Consider the following 23,844-nt stretch of genomic DNA (forward strand, 5'->3'; position numbering starts at 1 on the left):
TTCAAATGTTATACTTTACCACCCTATTTTATAGTTGCTAAAAATACTCTGCGAATTCCATTCTTCCTACCTTATGAGTTTACGTCCATAGACATGTTATAAGTAGACGCAGCATTGGCTGGTGTGACGCGAGAAATTTGACCGCCATCTTGAAGTGGTGAGGAGGAGCCGGCGAGCAGCCTAAACTGACAGTTGACAGGTAGAAAACAAAGATGCCAGGCTGGTGTTCAGCGTTTTCCTGCTCAAATGAGTGGACTGTTGAAAATAGGAATCGGGGGATTACTTTTCACAAGTAAGATTTAACATTAACGTACTATTGGTTGTATTTTGTGAAAATAATATTACCACAGAGTTGAGAAGGAGCAAAGATCTACAATATTTGTATGTGAAAATCACAAATAAATCTTTGTTTACAAACTTTCAGCCCCACCTAAAACAAAATTCACCAGCCTCCACTGATGCATTCTCATTTTAGACAAAGTATAAGACAATACTTTCTTAACAGCATAATTGTAATAGGAATAAGTCTTCAAGTAACAATATTCAAATACTAACAATGTTGGGTAAGACAGAATTGGCTTTTATTCTGAATGCAGTGAAACAGATTGGTGGTTTTAGCTGATATAAAGACTTTCAGGTGTTTCTATATGTTTATGTTGAAGTATTTGGCAGACGCTTTTATCCAGAGCGACATACATAAAAATACATGTAAAACAATCACTGTAAACATGATCATTTAAGGGAAGAATGTAATACAAAATATCAATACAAAGTGTCAAGACAGAATAAACTCTCTGCTGCTGCAGCAACAGAGATACAATCTATAAGATATATAGATATCTAATGTATTCATACATTGTTTATGTAGCATGTATATATAACCTAATCATAGTGTTTCTTCAATTTAAAAATAGCTGACCGTTTTTTTCCCCCTTCTCTGGGATTATATTCCCAGTTTTGATCTCGGACGTCTGGTCACTTATAACATATAAGAGTATTCTATTAATGTTAAGCAAACTATGAATGTCCTTTATCATAGCTACACGTATGACAAAAAAGCGCGTGGAAATCAGTGGTATTCAGTGAGGTAAGATTAATTAAATGCGCTGACAGTTCATTGCTCCTGCCAAATGAATTGCACTGAGTGGAGCGGATCACCACTCCAAGATGGCGGCCCGGCGTCTCGTCAGCGCCAGTAGGTAGCAGTCGATGCTGAGTAAAATTAGAACATCCATCCATCCATCCATTTTCTACCGCTTGTCCCTTTTGGGGTCGCGGGGAGTGCTGGAGCCTATCTCAGCTGCATTCGGGCGGAAGGCGCGGTACACCCTGGACAAGTCGCCACCTCATCATAGGGCCAACACAGATAGACAGACGACATTCACACTCACACACTAGGGCCAATTTAGTGTTGCCAATCAACCTATCCCCAGGTGCATGTTTTTTTGGCGGTGGGAGGAAGCCAGAGTACCCGGAGGGAACCCACGCAGTCTTGGGGAGAACATGCAAACTCCACACAGAAAGATCCCGAGCCCGGGATTGGACCCAGGACTACCATGTCTGAGATATACCGGGGGGCGGGACATATGATATACGTCCTCCAAAACGTAACTGCTGATTGGGTGATATTTTTATGACCAGGAAATAAGAAAACCAAATATAACTTTATCAAAAACGGGTTTAATGTCAAGTTTGCGACAATTAAAGGCGGTTTAAACCAACCGAGGGTATATTTATATTTGAATGAGTATATTTTAAGGGTGAATAGAGTGTCGTCGTGTGGATGTGGGAGGAGCTTCGGCGCAGTGATCTTCGCGCACAGCGGCCTCGCCGGCACATTGCAACTATGGCCGGCGACACGGAAACACGCCTACGGGACCGGGGCGACAACACCGACGTGATACGGCAACCTTTTCTCATCGGTGTCTCCGGGGGCACCGCCAGCGGAAAGGTCGGCATCTCAAGTCTAAAAGGGGAGCGGGCTTAGGGAGTTGCCACGCGGGGGTTTTCAGCTAAACGACGGCGCGGCTGCCGGTTGACCGCGTGGCTTCCTCGCCGCTTGATTGACAGCTCCGTCATCTCTTTTAACCATCGCGCTTCCGGTGCGATACAACTGCACGTCGACATTATCTAAATGTAAATGTGTTATACTATCTAGCCGCTTTTCGCGCTATATTATCAACTTTACATATCCCCCATGAGCCCGAAACTGCCAATTGTGTAGGCGGACTATATTACGTCATTTCAGCCATCGAAGACAATAGCTAGCTGGTCGTACTGTCTGTACCTTGTTTGTAAACACTTGCATTTTTCCCACCTGACAAACATTTATTTATGACTTAAAAATGATATATCGTCCCTACATTGTTTATTTAACTAAGGTAGTGTTTTGTCTCCAGCTAACGGAAAGGTCTGACCCACATTCGCTAACCGCGACTGTAAAGATTAGGAGCGCGCCTGCACGTCCTTTGTTCTTAGAAAGATGAACACAGCTTCATCAAACATGCTTTTAAGCAGTCATCAAAACCTCTTTTTTTATAAGCCTGCTTTGATCATTTGGAGTCTTTTCTTTTTATGGAGAAAGACCCAGTTCAATAGCCAATCACGTTGGTTATGTAAAGACCGCTTAGTTGTTATTAAATAGCTAATACAATTTAATACACCTTATTTATAAACAGTGTTGCCACAGTTACCTTGAAAAACTCATCTAAATAATGACTACTGATTACTCCTTTAGAAAGTAACTTAGTTACTTTTACTGATTAGTTGATTTTAAATGTAACTAAGTTAGATTACAAGTTACTTTATTAGTTACATTCAGCAATGCAGCTAGCGACGTTACCCCCGCCGCCTCAACATAAGAATGACAAGCGGTTTTGCCAATAATCACTTTTTATTTAACATCAACAACTGCACTCAACATAAATACTTGTAGGGGTGTAACTGTACACAAAAATTTCAGTCCAGTACGTACCTCGGTTTAGAGGTCACAGTTCGGTTCATTTTCGGTACAGTAAGAAAACAACAAAATATAAATTTTTTGGTTATTTATTTACCAAATTTGTAAACGATGGCTTTATCCTTTTAACATTGGGAACACTATAATAATTCTGCCCATGTTAATCATCATTAAACTGCCTCAAGTTGTTGCTCAGATTAAATAAAATGACAAAACTTTTCTTCTACATATAAAAAGTGCAACATTAAACCGTTTCGAGTCAACTCATGCTTCATTTATTACAGCATTTGGGAAGCCTGTAGTTGATCTTTATTATGTCAATGTTGTATTTTAATCAACATGTGATAGCAGGGACCCTGCCATTCAAAACTAGGCTGCTACATTACTAATGATTAATATAACTATAGCTGAATAAATAGTAATAATACCTGGGATTTATATAGCGCTTTTCTAAATACCCAAAGTCGCTTTACATGTAGAACCCATCATTCATTCACACCTGGTGGTGGTAAGCTACTTTCATAGCCACAGCTGCCCTGGGGTAGACTGACGGACAATAGTAGTACAATAGCAATAGGAGAGACTATTCATCCCTGAACACCATGGAGTTCATGTAGGCTTAATGATGCACTTACATTATTATATCAACTATCAGAGACAGAAACTCTTCATTTAACATAATGTCCTTTTTTGTTGCTTCAAAACAGCTACCGTATATATAAATGCTTTAAAATGTAATATCGGAAATTATCGTTTTTTTGTTGTTGTTTTTTAACTAAATCAACATAAAAAACACAAGATACACTTACAATTAGTACACCAACCCAAAAAACCTCCCTCCCCCATTCACACTCATTCACACAAAAGGGTTGTTTATTTCTGTTATTAATATTGTGGTTCCTACATTATATATCAATACAGTCTGCAAGGGATACAGTCCGTAAGCACACATGATTGTGCGTGCTGCTGCTCCACTAATACTACTAACCTTTAACAGTTAATTTTACTCATTTTCATTAATTACTAGTTTCTATGTAACTGTTTTTATATTGTTTTACTTTCTTTTTTATTCAAGAAAATGATTTTAATTTATTTATCTTATTTTATTTTATTAATTTATAATATATAATATAATTAAGGTCCTTTTTAAAAAAAATTAAAAAGGACCTTATCTTCACCATACCTGGTTGTCCAAATTAGGCATAATAATGTGTTAATTCCATGACTGTATATATCGATATCGGTTGATATCGGTTTCGGTTGATATCGGCATTGGTAATTAAAGAGTTAGACAATATCGGATATCGGCAAAAAGCCATTATCGGACATCCCTAAATGTATGTATGTATATATATGTATGTATGTATGTATGTATGTATATGTATGTATATATATATATGTCTATATATATATATATATATATATATATATATATATATATATATATATATATATATATATATATATATATGGTTGTATATATATGTATGTATGTATATATATTTATATATACATTTATGTGTGTGTGTGTATGTATGTATATATATATATATATATATATATATATATATATATATATATATGGTTGTATATGTCTGTATATATATGTATGTATGTATGTATATATATATATATAAATTTATGTGTGTATGTATATAAATGTATGTATGTATATGTGTGTAAGTGTATATATACATATACACACACAGCCCGGCCACCGGACACTTTTTTTTTAACCCAATGCGGCCCCCCGAGTCAAAAAGGTTGGGGATTTCTGATATAAACCTTAGGCTTAGGTCAGGCTAATTAGGAACTATAAGTATTAACCAAATATACTGCATAAGGGACTAATAAATAACTGACGAAAAATAAGTTTACGTACAATTATTTTGTGCTATAAAAAAAACCCCATAAATAATGAACAGGTTTCATAAATAAACTGTCAAAAAAATTAAAGTGGAAATAATAATACAGCTTCACCACTTTGGTCGCAATTTTGGCGCAAAAAAACCCCTCTAGACTTCTTCTCTTTGTTTGATGTTGTCATTACTGCCACACGTGGTGGAAAAGTGCATTACAACATGTATTGTTTGGCGGCCCAACAATGGTTAAGAAAGACTGATAAGAAACATTTTAGCAAACCCTCAATGATGTCACCTGTGGGTTTGTGTCCTCATCTGAACCTAGGACTACGTTTACACCGCAGGCCAAAGTAGACTAAAAGATTTTTTCCCAGCTGACTGGTCCTAAGACATGCACCTGATAGGTGGATTGTCCACACTAAATGGTCCCTCGTGTGTGAATGTTGTCTGCTATGAGGGGAACACTTGTCCAAGGTCTACCGCGCCTTCCGCCGCAATGCAGCTGGGATAGGCTCCAGCACACCCGCGACCCGAGAGGGACAAGCGGTAGAAAATGGATGGTTGGATGAGATGAGAAGTAAAATTTGATCTTTATCAGCCCGTAACGTGGCCTCAACATCTTTTTTTTTTGCGCAATTTGATCAAATGTAAACAAAGGAAGTTGACCCAATTCCACACACGAACAAGGAAGTTGACTACTACTACATTGCAAAATAAAAGATGCCACACCTTTTTATAAAAAATGAGGGTTTTTTTTAAACGTGAAAACAAATTAAAGTAAAATGTATAAATGTGTATATATAGTTCAATATATTTAGAAGGGTTGTCGTCATTTTATGGCTGTTAAGTCGAGGAGACATGGTCATCAGCGTGGATCTACACTAGCTTTATTTTTCTACTTAGTTATATGTATATATATATCTCTCATACAGGATATTTAACACTATTGACTAGTGATGCCCCCATAATTTGTCCCCCGAAAAAAAAGACCTTGATCACTAAAACAGGATGTTGTGATGACGTATCCACTTCCGCTGGCCCACACGGGTGACTTAGCTCGCCCACAGCTGACGTGAAAGTCCTAAACAGGTCACATTGATGTTTAGACTACAGACACATTTGGAAAAGGATCCGGACTACCTCCAGATGTGACCCAAATCTGATGTTAAAATATCAGATTGGAGACACTCGGTAGCGTTTAAACTGGCAGAAAGGATGTGTCACTTAAGGGCAAAAGGAGGCTGTTATGTAATATTGAAATCCGGACTTGCGATACTAAAACCCTGGAAAAACCAGTATGAATACAGGGATGTCCATCAACAGAAGGCGGTTTGTACAATAAAGGATGTCAAGCACGTCATCTGGTGCTTTTTCTCACCATGAAACTGGTTAAACACCTAAGCAATCTTGCTTAAAAGAACCTATCACACAATGTCATCTCACTTATTGTGCAACACGCTCTGCTTAGTGTGGTTTATTTTGTCATGTCAGCCGTGAATCAAGTGCAATTAAAATTCAGTGTGATGTCATGCACCCCGCTGGGCTGGCATGATGCAATTTCAGCCCGCTTGCATGAAAGTGGCGTAGGCTGCAGCGAGGCAGCGCCTTGTTCTGGATTCAAATCAGACTCAAGTCCACCAAGCCAGTATCCCACAATCCACTTGATCTAAAACACATTTTTTAATGGCTCAGTCTACAAATATTAAAAAATGGAATAAAAGAGCAAGTGTGTGTGTGTGTGTGTATATATATATATATATATATATATATATATATATATATATATATATATATATATATATATATATATATATATATATATATATATATATATACACATGTATGTATATATACATGTATATATGTATGTATATATATGTGTGACTTATTTTTAACACTTTTTTTTTTAAATGTCAAACTGTCCTTGCCCAAAAGCAATGTTGTTATGAATTATTGATCTATTTAGGGGTTCCAATTACTTTACATGAAATACTCCACTTTGAGCATTTTTTGGGAGACATTTTTTCATATTTTTGTGTTTTCTTATTTATAAAAAAAAAAGGACTTAACGAAAAATAATTACAATTATGGCAACAGATAGATCTGAAGTCGGTCCATATATTTTTAAGTGTTGAAAAAAATAATTGAGCACTTTGAGCATTTTTTGGGGGACATTTTTCCATATTTTTGTGTTTTATTTTTTAAAAAAGGACTTAACAAAAAATAATTACAATTATGGCAACAGATAGATCTGAAGTCGGTCTACATTTTTTTAAGCGTTGGAAAAAATAATTGAGCACTTTGAGCATTTTTTGGGGTACATTTTTCATATTTTTGTGTTTTCTTATTTTTTTTAAAAAAAGGACTTGACAAAAATAATTACAATTATGGCAACAGATAGATCTGAAGTCGATTTATATATTTTTAAGCGTTGGAAAAAATAATTGAGCACTTAAAGCATTTTCTGGGAGACATATTTTCATAATTTTGTGTTTTTTTTATTAAAAAAAAAAAAGGACTTAAACAAAAAAATAATTACAATTATGGCAACAGATAGATCTGAAGTCAGTCTATATATTTTTAAGCATTGAAAAAAACAATTGAGCACTTTGAGCATTTTTTGGGAGACAGTTTTTCATATTTTAGTTTTCTTATTTAAAAAAAAAAAGGACTTAACAAAAAAAATTACAATTATGGTAACAGATAGATCTGAAGTCGATTTATATATTTTTAAGCGTTGAAAAAAAATAATTGAGCATTTTTTGGGGGACATTTTTTCATATTTTTGTGTTTTCTTATTTAAAAAAAAGGACTTCACAAAAAATAATTACAATTATGGCAACAGATGGATCTGAAGTCGGTCTATATATTTTTAAGCATTGAAAAATAATAATTGAGCACTTTTTGAGCATTTTTTGGGGGACATTTTCTAATATTTTTGTGTTGTTAAAAAAAAAAAGAAAAAAAAGAGAGAGTTAACAAAAAATATATAGAATAAATGAGTAATACTGCTTCTCTTGCTCCCTGACAGGGGGTGTCTGACATTTTTGAGGCTCCATTTGATGAAAACAAAAGCAGCGGCGGCAGAATGTCCTGTCAGCATTCACCCAGAGACTTAGTCTGTTGGCCAGGTCAAAGAGGACACAGTAAAGGAAACACCCACATGTACCGCATTTTACCCACTCGGTTTTAGAAAACATTTCTTTCCAGATAGTAGCCGCAGATTCATACGTAAATGTGTCTGTAACAGGGCAGTAAAACGGGAGATTAAACAAAACAGAAGTCATGGTCATGGACCCACTAGCTGCGCAAGCTAGCTCTCCAGTCAGCTCAACAGACTCAATAACTCCACGGTGACGTTTTGGTAAATTGATTACATTACGTGCAAATATGCATGAAAACACTCCTACAGACATCACACATGGGATGCTGTAGTAAGTAAGAATAGTTTTAGTTATATTGTAAAACTTACAAACGTTGCTTGGAGTGATGCATTTAGAGTTTATATGAGTAGAAATGCTGTGGACGGCTAGAAGGCGGAACGGCACTTCTACTTCCGGTTGAAAGCTCTGCAGTGATTAAACTCGTCCACAAGATGGCGCGATAGGATAGGACTTTATTGTCATTGCACAAGTACAACGAAACTATGTTAGCACACTCGATAAAACATCTTTTCAGTGTCTTTGCTTGTTTTGTTTTAACTATTTGCATTCTGGCTTGTGCTTTGCAGTCGTCTGTGTGCGAGAAGATCATGGAGCTGCTGGGCCAGAACAAGATCGACCACCACCAGAGGCAGGTGGCCATCCTCAGCCAGGACAGCTTCTACAAAGTGCTGACCCCGGACCAGAAGGCCAAGACGCTCAAGGGCCAGTACAACTTTGACCATCCAGGTAAACAAATATTTTTACCCTTTTTTTAGAAAACATTTTGATTATTTACGGTCTAGTTCCCTCGAGGGTTGTCCCCATGCCAATATTTTGGTACCGGTACCAAAATGTATTTCCATACTCTTCTAAATAAAGGGGACCACAAAAAATTGCATTATTGTCTTTATTGTAACAAAAAATCTTAAAAATGTAGTCCTTAAATAAAATGTTGAACATACTAGACAACTTGTCTTTTAGTAGTAAGTAAACAAACAAAGACTCCTAATTAGTCTATGCAGTAACATATTGTGTCATTTATACACCTATTATTTTGTACACTTTATGAGGGACAAACTGTAAAAATTGATTATTAATCTACTACTATACGTACACTATATTGCCAAAAGTATTTGGTCACACATCCAAATGATGAGAATCAGGTGTCCTAATCACTTGGCCCGGTGTATCAAATCAAGCACTTAGGCATGGAGACTGTTTCTACAAACATTTGTGAAAGAATGGGCCGCTCTCAGTGATTTCCAGCATGGAACTGTCACAGGATGCCACCTGTGCAACAAATCCAGTCGTGAAATTTCCTTGCTCCTAAATATCCCAAAGTCAACTTTATTCTAAGAAAAGTGAAGAGTTTGGGAACAACAGCAACCAAGTGGTAGGCCACGTAAACTGACAGAGAGGTCAAAGACTTTCTGCACAGTCAGTTGCTACAGAGCTCCAAACTTCATGTGACCTTCCAATTAGCCCACGTACAGTACGCAGAGAGCTTCATGGAATGGGTTTCTATGGCCGACAGCTGTATCTAAGCCATACATCACCAAGTCCAATGCAAAGCGTGGGATGCAGTGGTGTAAAGGACATCACCACAGGACTCTAGAGCAGTGGAGACGCCTTCTCTGGACTGATGAATCACGCTTTTCCATCTGACAACCTGATGGACCAGTCTGGGTTTGGAGGTTGCCAGGAGAACGCTACATTTCGGGCTGCATTGTGCCGAGTGTGAAATTTGGTGGAGGAGGAATTATGGTGTGGGGTTGGTTTTTCAGGAGTTGGGCTTGGCCCCTTAGTTCCAGTGAACGGAACTTTGAATGCTCCAGGATAGCAAAATATTTTGGACAATTCCATGCTCCCAACCTTGTGGAAACATGACTGTGCATCAGTGCACAAAGCAAGATCCATAACGTCATGGATGACAGAGTCTGGTGTGGATGAACTTGACTGGCCTGCACAGAGTCCTGACCTGAACCCGATAGAACACCATTGGGATGAATTAGAAGGGAGACTGAGAGCCAGGCCTTCTCCACCAACATCAGTGTGTGACCTCACCAATGTGCTTTTGGAAGAATGATGGAAAATTGTTATAAACACACTCTGCAACCTTGTGGACAGCCTTCCCAGAAGAGTTGAAGCTGTAATAGCTGCAACATCATATTGAACCCTATGGGTTAGGAATGGGATGGCACTTCAACTTCATATGTGAGTCAATGCAGGTGGCCAAATATAATATAGTGTATGTCTAGAAGAAGCACCTGCCTCATGGTCCAATTCCCAATCAGCAGTTGTTTCCGTGCTCATGGACACAGCTGTTGGTCCAGGCTGAGTGTTGTCTTGCTTGCAGATGCCTTCGACAACGACTTGATCATGCAGACTTTGCGGCAGATCCTGCAGGGGAAGACTGTCCAGATTCCAGTTTATGATTTTGTCACCCATTCCAGGTGAGCTCTCCTTAGCTAGAGCTCTTTCTGGGCCCGGGTGTGAGTCCCATGGTCTTCCCTACATGTGTTGTCACTGCTTTCAGGAAGGAGGAGTTCATCACGGTGTACCCGGCTGACGTGGTGTTGTTTGAGGGCATCCTGATGTTCTACTCGCAGGAGATCCGCGACCTGTTCCAGATGAAGCTGTTTGTGGACACCGACCCAGACACTCGGCTCTCTCGCAGAGGTGTGTGGACTCTTTTTGTGAAGCAGTATATATATATGTGTGTGTGTATGTATGCGTGTATATAAATGTGTGTGTTGCTGTTGAAGTCAGATTGCACAAAAGACGTCATTTTAAAGATTGCTCAAGGGCAGCCAGTTATCCCATAGTGGAAAGTGTTTAGTGGGTGCCAGTGATGAGTCAGCACCGCCTTGTCCCCGAAGGTGTGGTGAATATCTATCATGTCCCAGACCGCGTGGGGGCGTGCATGTTGACTCTGGCGTGCTAATATAACGCCCTTGTGTGCTCATGGCTGCCATGCCCAACTAGTTCCCAGCACCAGTACACAATGACAACACCAAGTAGTTCCCAGCACCAGTACACAATGACAAAACCAAGTACAAACCCTGTTTCCATATGAGTTGGGAAATTGTGTTGGATGTAACCATAAACGGAATACAATGATTTGCAAATCCTTTTCAACCCATATTCAATTGAATGCACTACAAAGACAACATATTTGATGTTCAAACGCATAAACTTTTTTTTTTTTTTTGCAAATAATAAACAACTTAGAATTTCATGGCTGCAACACGTGCCAAAGTAGTTGGGAAAGGGCATGTTCACCACTGTGTTACATGGCCTTTCCTTTTAACAACACTCAGTAAACGTTTGGGAACTGAGGAGACACATTTTTGAAGCTTCTCGGGTGGAATTCTTTCCCATTCTTGCTTGATGTACAGCTTAAGTTGTTCAACAGTCCGGGGGTCTCCGTTGTGGTATTTTACGCTTCATAATGCGCCACACATTTTTAATGGGAGACAGGTCTGGACTACAGGCAGGCCAGTCTAGTACCCGCACTCTTTTACTATGAAGCCACGTTGATGTAACACGTGGCTTGGCATTGTCTTGCTGAAATAAGCAGGGGCGTCCATGGTAACGTTGCTTGGATGGCAACATATGTTGCTCCAAAACCTGTATGTACCTTTCAGCGCCTTCACAGATGTGTAAGTTACCCATGTCTTGGGCACTAATACACCCCCATACCATCACACATGCTGGCTTTTACACTTTGCGCCTATAACAATCCGGATGGTTCTTTTCCTCTTTGGTCCGGAGGACACGACGTCCACAGTTTCCAAAAACAATTTGAAATGTGGACTCGTCAGACCACAGAACACTTTTCCACTTTGTATCAGTCCATCTTAGATGAGCTCAGGCCCAGCGAAGCCGACGGCGTTTCTGGGTGTTGTTGATAAACGGTTTTCGCCTTGCATAGTAGAGTTTTAATTTGCACTTACAGATGTAGCGACCAACTGTAGTTACTGATAGTGGGTTTCTGAAGTGTTCCTGAGCCCATGTGGTGATATCCTTTACACACTGATGTCGCTTGTTGATGCAGTACAGCCTGAGGGATCGAAGGTCACGGGCTTAGGGATTTCTCCAGATTCTCTGAACCCTTTGACGATATTACGGAGTGTAGATGGGGGAAATCCCTAAATTCCTTGCAATAGCTGGTTGAGAAAGGTTTTTCTTAAACTCTTCCACAATTTGCTCACGCATTTGTTGACAAAGTGGTGACCCTCGCCCCATCCTTGTTTGTGAATGACTGAGCATTTCATGGAATCTACTTTTATACCCAATCATGGCACCCACCTGTTCCCAATTAGCCTGTTCACCTGTGGGATGTTCCAAATAAGTGTTTGATGAGCATTCCTCAACTTTATCAGTATTTATTGTCATCTTTCCCAACTTCTTTGTCACGTGTTGCTGGCATCAAATTCTAAAGTTAATGATTATTTGCAGAAAAAAAAAAGTTTATCAGTTTGAACATCAAATATGTTGTCTTTGTAGCATATTCAACTGAATATGGGTTGAAAATGATTTGCAAATCATTGTATTCCGTTTATATTTACATCTAACACAATTTCCCAACTCATATGGAAACGGGGTTTGTAGTTCCCAGTACACAATGACAAAACCAGTGCTGCCTCAAACACGCCAAATTGGGTGACATATTTGATGGCGCCCAGCGTGCTGTCATTGAAGCCCCAACACATGAATACACCAGCTGTATTCTGACTTGATGATTTGTTTTGGTGAACGGGTATTAGAGATGCGCGGTTTGCGGACACAACCGCAGAGTCCGCGGATTATCCGCGGATCGGGCGGATGAAATTTAAAAAAATACGATTTTATCCGCGCGCGGGTCGGGTCAAGTGGATTAATTATATATATATATATATATATATATATATATTTTTTTTTTTTTTTTTTTGCGGGTGGCAGTTAAACCAATTCGGAAATATATATACATAGTTAAATGTTGTTACCCACATACGAAAAACGAGCAGGCACCTGCTGCATATGCCACAACAGAAGAAGAAAAAAGAAAAGAGATGGACACTTTTACGGAGCGGAGAAGGGACGCCTCGCCGGGGTCCGGGACCGAGGCCCCTTCCCCCGAGAGGGCCCCACCGGGAGCCGTAGCTGAGGCGATCCGCGAGAAGGGCCCGACGCATGTCCAGGGTCACTACCGCGCCCACCGCACCGACACCCCGCCTCGTCCGCCTTCGCCGCGGCCGGCGTCACGCGCAGCAGGTAAGCACCTTACCTGCCCGCCACCCCCGTGGCCGGGGGCTCGTAACAGGGGTCACTCCGCGCGCTCCGCCCGCGCAGCTTACCTGCCCGCCACCCCTGTTGCCGGGGGCGCGTAACAGGGGTCACTCCGCGCGCAGTGCGCTCACGAAAGGGGTGGGGCTCACCCTGGTTGATATAGACAGCAGGACGGTGGCCATGGAAGTCGGAACCCGCTAAGGAGTGTGTAACAACCCACCTGCCGAATCAACTAGCCCTGAAAATGGATGGCGCTGGAGCGTCGGGCCCATATACGCGGCCGTCGCCGGCAGCGAGACGCGCTTGGAGGTGCGCTCAGCGCGGCTCCCATATGATTGCGCACTGGTGTGCGTCTGGGTCGTGACAGCGTGGCACGCGAAAGTCTGTGCTGCTTTCTTTAACAGGCAAAAGCTTTATAACCTCAGTGAGGTTATAAAGCTTGCGCACCAAACACGAAGCAAGGCCATGGTGCAGGAGAACAAAAGACTTCTTTCATTTAAGGTTTGTGATAAACCATCAAACTCATTCGTTAAACGGACTCTATAGTAATATAAAGCGAATTTTGTTGGACATTATCATGCAAGAAAAGTTTATTTTTGGGACCGCGATCACCGCGTAATGATTTTTAAAGGTTGCATTACAAACATGTAACTGTCCCATGTGATCAGCCAGTGCGATTGGAAGTCCATGCTCAATTATTGCCTCCGTAAATAAAACTTCGGCATTTATCACATCCAAAGAATCTGTTTGGGCGACGAAAAACGTTGAAAGTTTTCCACTTGTATCGCTAGCAACGGCATTAGACTTGTGTTTTTTTGTCCCAACGTGGTCTTTTACATGGCTAATTCCTCCGTGTCCGATCGAAAAATCTTGTCTGCACAAGGTGCAATTCGCGTAGTTTTCACCCTTTTTTTTTTTTTTTAATTAATGAAAAACCCGGAATAGGTTGATGAAAACCGTACGAATTACGGGAAAACCGGAGTAGTTGGCAGGCTCACTAATGCCTTGCATCATCTATATTAGATCGGGCGGATGGCGGGCGGGTGCAGTTCTGATCAAACGTTACATCGGGTGGATGGCGGATGGTTGACGACTTTCTGACGCGGTTGCGGATGAAATAAATTGCCTATCCGCGCATCTCTAACGGGTATTTATCAAGTATGCTTTAAAGCTGCAAAAGACTCAAATGTAGAGGTTTGAGCCAAGATGTGTTCATGTTCAACACATGCTTATCCAGTAGGGCACCACACATTCATTTTATAATAACATTGGATGCCAGTTATATGATTAACTACAATCCTCCATAAAATAGATAAAACATCTCTAGTAAATATCAATATTACTAAAAGGAAAATGGTTTTGTTAAATAAAATTCTGCCCAAACATTTAACCAAGTCAAATACAAAAAATGCAACAAGAGAAGTATCAACACTTGTCTTTTCTAAATTAAATGTGTATAGCAGATGTAGATCACAAAAAAAATGTGCCGTATTTTTCGGACTATAAGTGGCAGTTTTTTTCATAGTTTGGCCGGGGGTGCGTCTTCTACTCAGGAGTGACTTATGTGTGAAATTATTAACACATTAGCGTAAAATATCAAATAATATTATTTATCTCAATCACGTAAGAGACTAGACGTATAAGATTTCATGGGATTTAGCGATTAGGAGTGACACATTGTATAGCATGTTCTATATGTTAGAGTTATTTGAATGACTCTTACCATAATATGTTACGTTAACATACCAGTTGGTTATTTATGCCTCATATAACATACACTTATTCAGCCTGTTGTTCACTATTCTTTATTTATTTTAAATTGCCTTTCTAATGTCTATTCTTGCTGTTGGCTTTTATCAAATACATTTCCCCAAAAAATGCGACTTATACTCCAGTGCGACTCATATATGTTTATTTCCTTCTTTATTATGCATTTTCGGCTGGTGCGACTTATACTCCGAAAAATACGGTAATCGATTTTTTTTTGTTTTTTTAATCGATTATGAATGGAGAATAACCTGAAAATGGATTTCTTTGACACTCCCACTATCTAATGTTATTTTTTGCTCATTTGAAAAATTCAGACTAATACATTTTTAAATGTTACTGTATTTGCATCTTTGTCATTTAGTTCACTTCCTTGTAGGGTTGTACGGTATACCAGTACTAATTAATCAAAAACGCTACTATACTCTGTTTGAAAAGTACCGCTTCCCCATATTTATTTTAATGGGCATGACTTCACATGGTGACATTGCTGGTTTTAGGAGCAGAGGAGCATGTTGGCAGCGCACACACACAGAGTACTTACAAGCAGACACAGCGTGTAGACACAAAAGGGAGAATGGACTCATTTTGGTGTAAAAAGTCAAGATAAAGGTGAAGTTATAACACTGAAACACCCTCAGGAAGAGCTGCTTTAAGACATAGCGAGCGGCTAACGTCCATCCACAGTGTTTTAGCTACTTCTAAATCACTAGTCCTGGCCTCCATGGTGACAAATAAAGTACGTTTCTGACAAGTATCATTATCACCGTAGGGGGGGGAATATCTAAACATGCTTCACTACACACCGTAGGAGGATACAATAGCTCACCGCCGTCACAATGTAAACAAATGCCATGGGTGGATCTATACCTGACATCCACTGTAATGATACCAAGTACAAGAGCGTATCTAGTCGATGTTACCGTACTATGATTACATCAATATATATTTTTTTCTTTTTTAAAAATTCATATTATGTTTATAACGTCAGTAAATACATTCCTGGACACATGAGGACTTTGAATATGACCAATGTATGATCCTGTAACTACTTGGTATCGGATCCATACCTATATGTGTGGTATCATCCAAAACTAATGTCAAGTATCAAGGAAGAGAAGAATAAGTGATTATTACATTTTAACAGAAGTGTAGATAGAACATGTTAAAACAGAAAAGAGCGCGACACCTACCCTTTACATCAGTATTTCTTAATCATGTTATTATTGGTTTATTTGGTATTATATTTTATTGTATGATCCTGTAACTACTTGGTATCGGATCGACACCTAAATGTGTGGTATCATCCAAAACTAATGTCAAGTATCAAAGAAGAGAAGAATAAGTGATTATTACATTTTAACAGAAGTGTAGAAAGAATATATATAAGGATATTAACAGTAAATTAATAATACATTTTTACAGTTTGTTCCTCATAATGTGTACAAAATAATAGGTGTATAAATGACACAATATGTTACTTCATATGTCAGCAGACTAATTAGGAGTCTTTATTTGTTTACTTACTACTAAAAGACAAGTTGTCTAGTATGTTCACTATTTTATTTAAGGACTAAATTACAATAATAAACATATGTTTAATGCACCCTAAGATTTTTTGTTTGTTACAATAAAGACAATAATGACATTTTTTGTGGTCCCCTTTATTTAGAAAAGTATCGAAATACATTTTGGTATCGGTACCAAAATGTTGGTATCGGGACAACCAGTGTTGGGTTGGTTACTGAAAACCAGTAACTAGTTACAGTTACTAGTTACTTTATTTAAAAAGTAACTCAGTTACTTACACCAAAAAGTAATGCGGTTTTTTTTTTCTTCTTCTTCTTTTTTTTGAAAAGCTCCCATTAATGCCCTTTTAGCCTTCATTTCAGTACTGTTATTGCAGTGGAGGATAATACAATGAGTTGATCAACTTGACATGCATTTGCATCACTGAACTCTGCTAAGCAATGTGCTCTACATATGTTTCAAAGGGCCAATTTATTTCAGGCCAGAACAAATTGACAAAACTATTTTAAATAGCTGCAACATAAGTAACAAACAGCATAATAACAACATAGCTGTAAAGCTGGCTTCACCTAAGGAAGGCACACGTGACATACACAAAGCCTAACCAGGCAGATTTGAATTGTTGTTTTGGGCAGTAGATCCAAGACACAACTTACATTTAACTAAAATGTTCTTTTCTTTGTGCTCGACAAAAAAAAGAAGTGAGAATATCTCCATGTTAAGACACTCGAGTCTGCGACTCCATTGTAAGTACCATATTTTCCGCACTATTAGCCGCACCTAAAAACCACAAATTTACTCAAAAGCTGACAGTGCGGCTTATAACCCGGTGCGCTTTATATATGGATTAATATTAAGATTCATTTTCATAAAGTTTAGGTCTCGCAACTACGGTAAACAGCCGCCATCTTTTTCCCCGTAGAAGAGGAAGCGCTTCTTCTTCTACGTAAGCAACCGCCAAGGTAAGCACCCGCCCCCATAGAACAGGAAGCGCTTCTTCTACTGTAAGCAACCACCCGCCCCCGTAGAAGAAGAAGAAGAAGAAGAAGAAGCGCGCGGATATTACGTTTCATTTCCTTTGTGTGTTTACATCTCTCCCGTCCAAAAGCAGAACCTAGTAACTCACTTCTAGCTGATTTTGATAAAACAAACGAAAACCAATCTATTTTATATTAAAGTCCCATCCATTCACAGAGATTTGATTTCTGCTTTGTTGATGTTAATTGGTATCCGCAATTCCAGCCTGCAATTTTCGTTCAGAATGTTCAGCATATCACCTAGTAACTCCAAAATTATTATCAGCTCAGTTTTGACCAAAATTGAGTTACTGGGTTTTGCCTTTGGACGGGAGATCTGTAAAGACCACAAAATGGCTCCTACTAAGCGACAGGTTTCCGGTTCATGAAAAGACGCAATCTCTCCATCCGCACACGGACTACTATTTCACAGCAACTGCCTAAAGACTTTCAAGAAAAGCTGGCTACTTTCCGTGCATATTGTAAAAACAAGATAGCTGAAAAAAAGATCCGGCCAGAGAACATTATCAACATGGACGAGGTTCCACTGACTTTTGATATTCCTGTGAACCGCACTGTGGATACAACGGGAGCACGTACGGTGAATATTCGCACCACAGGGAATGAGAAGTCATCCTTCACTGTGGTTCTAGCTTGCCATGCTAATGGCCAGAAACTTCCACCCATGGTGATATTCAAAAGGAAGACCTTGCCAAAAGAGACCTTTCCAGCCGGCGTCATCATAAAAGCTAACTCGAAGGGATGGATGGATGAAGAAAAGATGAGCGAGTGGTTAAGGGAAGTTTACGCGAAGAGGCCGGGTGGCTTTTTTCACGCAGCTCCGTCCATGTTGATATACGACTCCATGCGCGCCCACATCACGCTGGTTTTTAATATATTATTAAAGTTTGACTGACCTATCTGACTGTTTTTTTGACATTCCCTTTAGCGCAGTTAGATGCGGCTTATAACACGGGGCGGCTTATAGGTGGACAAAGTTTTGAAATATGCCGTTCATTGAAGGCGCGGCTTATAACCCAGGGCGGCTTATGGTGCGGAAAATACGGTAAACACAGACACGCCCCCCTCCCCACACCCAGACATTCAGAAGGACGACACTGCAGCGCTCCAATAAAACACACTCAGATCTTCAGTTTCTAGCCGGAATTACATAAAAAATAACGTAAAATAACGCAGTAACGCATCATGTAGTAACGGTAACTGAGTTACTGAATATAAAAAATAACGCGTTAGATTACTAGTTACCGCCGAAACTAACAGCGTTCCCAACACTGGTGACAACACTACTTCCTGGTGTCATTTCCTTTCCACAAACACATTTGAACACTTTCTCGTAGGAATGCATGACTTTTGGAGTGTATGACTCATCTCTCACCTCTCACCCTGCGTGTGTGCAGTTCTCCGAGACATCGGTGAGCGCGGGCGAGAGCTGGAGCAAGTGCTGGCGCAGTACATCACCTTCGTGAAACCGGCGTTTGAGGAGTTCTGCCTCCCCGTACGTGACGCCACCCCACTCTGCACAACTTGTGCCGTGCAGTTGTTGACCCTTCCCTGTTTTCTTCACCAGACTAAGAAGTACGCGGACGTGATCATCCCCCGAGGAGCGGACAACCTGGGTAAAGTTAACGCTCTAATGTCTGGATGTTGTTGTTTTTTTTGCTGACTGGCTGCCTCCCTGTCCCCCAGTGGCCATCAACTTGATAGTCCAGCACATCCAGGACATTCTCAACGGCGGCCCCAGCAAGCGCCACAACGGCTGCACCAACGGCCTCAGCACCCCTCGCCAGCGACGGACGTCCGAGTCCAGCAGCCGGCCGCATTGACCCGGCCGCGCCTCTCTTCCCAGGGAGGAGAGGGTGTAAATAACGCATCACTGTATTTAAGATGAGTCGGAGGAAAAAAAGAAAGATTTGCATCCACAATCCAAATGCCTTTTTATTACCATGACTACTCCTTGTTCTTAGTTCTTCATTGTCCCATTTTCTATGGATTCTCCTTGCAAGACCACCTTTTGTTTCAATGTATCCCCTTCACTTGTTTTTTTTTTTTTATTATATATTTTAAACTGATAAAACTTGAACCCCCGCTTGATTGGGAGTGTGGTAAATATTTGTTCAGCAAACCCAGATTGCACTTTGGATTTGTTTGATCATCTCGGGCTTGTGTTCATTGTGAAGTATTTAGTTCAACACTACCGCATCTGGAACTGAACTCAAGTCGCCTGTCAACCAGTGTCCTGACGTGGAATGGCCGTGACGTCATTGAACTGCACACGTGGTCAAATATAAACTTGGCTTTACCGGAGGAATTCGTCGCGACGGCGGACGTGTACTCAGGTCAATACAAGGTCATCGCCGCAGCAATATCCGTGAGGCTCCACCACAATGCCTCCGCAAAGTTGCCTCAGGTGAACGCGCACAGCAAGTAATCGCGACCGTTTCCGGTGTCACTTCCGGTTACAATAAAAAAAAAAAAAAAGAAGCTTTGAATCATTTTTCTATTCGGCGTTGCGTATTTATTTTGTATTGTTCGACTGACTGGATTATTTGTACAGTTAAAAGACGAGTGTGTGAATTGTAAATTAAAGACTGATTGACGTTGCAATGTAGTCAATAAACGGATGTCACCAAGTGCGTACTTTGTTGTTTTTTCCCCCCTGATCATTCAATCCAGGGCGAAGTCTACATTTTGCCCACTTCCAGCGCTTTTAAATCCAGTCTGTCCACCTTGGGACCATGATTAAATACTGAATTCTTACTTTTTTATAACTCTGTTGAGCAGCACGAGTCCAATAACGCATACGCAAAGAATAGCAAAGGTCTATTAATTTAATGAACATAGATGTACATTTTTGTGACGCAATTGAAACAATACAATACATAATTACAAGAATAAGCAAAAAACAAAATAAATACTCTTATCATTGAACTTGAGCGCTGCAATTTACACAGCGTCCCTGAAAGCAGCAGGATTCAAGATGGTGGTACCTTCCTTTTGTTGTCCAATAACGCATGCGCAAAGAATAGCAAAGGTCTATAAATGTAATTAACATATATTGACTTTTTTTGTGATGCAATTGAAACAATACAATACATAATTACAAGAATATCAAAATAAACACTTTTATTATCGTTGAACTTGAGCGTTGCAATTTACAGAGCGCCCCTGAAAGCAGCAGGATTCAAGATGGTGGGACCTTCCTTTTGTTGACCAGCACGCATGCGCAAAGAATCGTGAGGCGCAAAGGCAAATGTCTTATTAATTTAATTAACATCGGTTTACATTTTTGTGACACAATTACAACAATGCAAGACATAATTACAAGAATTTACTTCTTTTTTTTAATTATGATTGAACTTGAGCACTGCTATTTCCAGAGCGCCCTTGAACGCAGCACAATTCAAGATGGTGGTACGTTGCGACGCTTCATTGTAAACATTGAAACATTTGAGCGTTTATTGTGCGCTTTTCAGTGATATTTCCCGTGTCATTCTCCTGACAGAAATTCGGACTCCAGTTCAAAGCCACCCTGGAGAACCTAACTAACGTGACGCCAGTGGGTGACGACTTTCGCTGGTTTCTGAAGGTCCGTCAAGCTAATATTGCTACCAACACTTCAAGTGGTATTTTGCCTTTTTGGGATAATTATCCGCTTTTATGCTGCAGAGGACGTTCCTTTATTGCTTCCAGAATGTTCTTCACACAGTTTGTACTCCCTTTCAACCTGCTGTTTGCTTTGTACTTAGCTGAAGTGTGGCAACTGTGGCGAGATCCCAGATAAATGGCAGTATATCACCCAGGCGGTAAGAGCCACAACATACAGCTCCTTCAGTCGTGCACGTCCAAACTACTTCTCTTTTGTAACATACTTTGTCTTTTCTAACATATATGTGTAGGAGAGCACGCCGCTGAAAGGGGGAAGGGGAAGTGCCAGCATGGTGCAGAAGTGTAAACTTTGCTCCAGGGAAAACTCAATTGGTAAGAGCTCCTTTCCATTTATTTTGACTTTGTGCAAACTGATAATCAATAAATGCATCTGTCTCCATGCAGATATTCTGGGGGACACGATCACGCCTTATAATGTAAGCACACACCCTGACCCTAGACCAGCTCTTCTCAAGTAAACATGCTTTATCAGTATCATGCGTCAAACCCTGCTTGGAAAAGCTGTGCACTTAAAAAAAAAAAAAAAAAACATGCTCGTTGTAGCCATTAATCCTGACTGCCTCATTTTTGATTACAAAAAAAATCGGCACAAATGTTTTTATTTATTCTTGTTTGTAATTTAAAGTGTTTTATATAATGCTTAAATACCGTATTTTCCGGTATATAAGCCGCACCCACTACATTTTAGAAGAAAAAACTATTTTGCCATATACAAGGAGCACTTATGTACGTTATTTACATATAAATATTTAGTTAATGTTTATTTACATACCTTAATTGTTTGCAAATGAAGCAATGTAGTATCTGTTAGTCTACAAAATAACATGACCCCCCCCCCCAACCCCCCTATTTGGTGGAAGATTACCATATTTTCCAGACTACAAAGTACTGTATATAAGCCGCACCCACTAAATTTTAGAAGAACATTTTTTTTCCATATACAAGGAGCAGATATGTATGATATTTACACAGAAATACTATGTAAATGTTTACCTTAATTGTTTCCAAATGAAGCAATGTAGTATCTGTTAGTCTACAAAATAACATGTTTTTTTCCCCCATTTGGTGGAAGATTACTATTATTTCCAGACTACAAAGTATATAAGCCGCACCCACTAAATTTTAGAAGAAAAAACAATTTTTCCATATACAAGGAGCAGATACAGTATGTACGTTATTTACACAGAAATATTTAGTTAATGTTTATTTACATACCTTAATTGTTTCCAAATGAAGCAATGTAGTATCTGTTAGTCTACAAAATAATATGCCTCCCCTCCCATTGGGTGGAAGATTACCATATTTTCCAGACTACAAAGTATATAAGCCGGACCCACTAAATTTTAGAAGAAAAAACAATTTTTCCACATACAAGGAGTAGATGTGTATGTTATTTACACAGAAATATTTAGTTAAGGTTTATTTACATACCTTATTTTTTTCCAAATGAAGCAATGTAGTATCTGTTAGTCTACAAAATAACATGTTTTACCCCCCATTTGGTGGAAGATTACCATATTTTCCAGACTACAAAGTATATAAGCCACTGAATTTTAGAAGAAACATTTTTTTTCCCATATACAAGGAGCAAATATGTACGTTATTTACACAGAAATATTTAGTTAATGTTTATTTACATACCTTAATTGTTTCCAAATGAAGCAATGTAGTATGTTAGTCTACAAAATAACATGTTTTTTCCCCATTTGGTGGAAGATTACAATATTTTCCAGACTACAAAGTGTATAAGCTGCACCCAGTAAATTTTAGAAGAAAAAAACAATTTTTCCATATACAAGGAGCAGATATGTACGTTATTTACACAGAAATATTTAGTTAATGTTTATTTACATACCTTAATTGTTTCCAAATGAAGCAATGTAGTATCTGTTGGTCTACAAAATAACATGTTTTACCCTCCATTTGGTGGAAGATTACCATATTTTCCAGACTACAAAGTATACAAGCCACTGAATTTTAGAAGAAACATTTTTTTTCCATATACAAGGAGCAAATATGTATGTTATTTACACAGAAATATTTAGTTAATGTTTATTTACATACCTTAATTGTTTCCAAATGAAGCAATGTAGTATGTTAGTCTACAAAATAACATGTTTTTTCCCCATTTGGTGGAAGATTACCATATTTTCTAGACTACAAGGTATATAAGCCGCACCCAGTAAATTTTAGAAGAAAAAACAATTTTTCCATATACCGGTACAAGGAGCAGATATGTACGTTATTTACACAGAAATATTTAGTTAATGTTTATTTACATACCTTAATTGTTTCCAAATGAAGCAATGTAGTATCTGTTAGTCTACAAAAAAATATGCCCCCCTCCCATTGTGTGGAAGATTACCATATTTACCATATAAGCCACTAAATTTTATAAGAAAAAAACATTTTTCCATATACAAGGAGCAGATACAGTATGAACGTTATTTACACAGAAATATTTAGTTAATGTTTATTTACATACCTTAATTGTTTCCAAATGAAGCAATGTAGTATCTGTTAGTCTACGAAATAACATGTTCCCCCCTCACCCACTTGGTGGAAGATTACCATATTTAGTATATAAGCCACTACATTTAAGAAGAAAA

The 23,844-nt window shown here is 39.1% G+C and overlaps 2 protein-coding genes across 2 annotated transcripts in view; both read left to right on the top strand.

Moving 5' to 3' along the window:
* Positions 1-1,785: 1,785 nt before the first annotated feature.
* Positions 1,786-20,204, top strand: uck2b (uridine-cytidine kinase 2b). The gene is made up of 7 exons (XM_061931058.2): positions 1,786-1,951; positions 8,552-8,711; positions 10,321-10,417; positions 10,501-10,643; positions 18,967-19,064; positions 19,137-19,185; positions 19,256-20,204. The coding sequence occupies exons 1-7, from the start codon at positions 1,847-1,849 to the stop codon at positions 19,390-19,392; spliced, it is 789 nt and encodes a 262-aa protein (XP_061787042.2). The 5' UTR covers positions 1,786-1,846; the 3' UTR covers positions 19,393-20,204.
* A 651-nt stretch (positions 20,205-20,855) lies between these two features.
* The window catches only part of czib (CXXC motif containing zinc binding protein), a 5,137-nt gene continuing 2,148 nt past the window's right edge, over positions 20,856-23,844 (top strand). Inside the window, exons 1-5 of the mRNA XM_061931052.2 lie at positions 20,856-20,980; positions 21,072-21,155; positions 21,316-21,372; positions 21,466-21,547; positions 21,620-21,651. Coding sequence (XP_061787036.1) covers positions 20,975-20,980; positions 21,072-21,155; positions 21,316-21,372; positions 21,466-21,547; positions 21,620-21,651 — 261 coding nt within the window. The 5' untranslated portion in view covers positions 20,856-20,974. The remainder of the gene's footprint in view (positions 20,981-21,071; positions 21,156-21,315; positions 21,373-21,465; positions 21,548-21,619; positions 21,652-23,844) is intronic.

The sequence above is a fragment of the Nerophis lumbriciformis genome, linkage group LG37 (assembly GCF_033978685.3).
Source record: "Nerophis lumbriciformis linkage group LG37, RoL_Nlum_v2.1, whole genome shotgun sequence".
Taxonomy (NCBI): Eukaryota; Metazoa; Chordata; class Actinopteri; order Syngnathiformes; family Syngnathidae; genus Nerophis; species Nerophis lumbriciformis.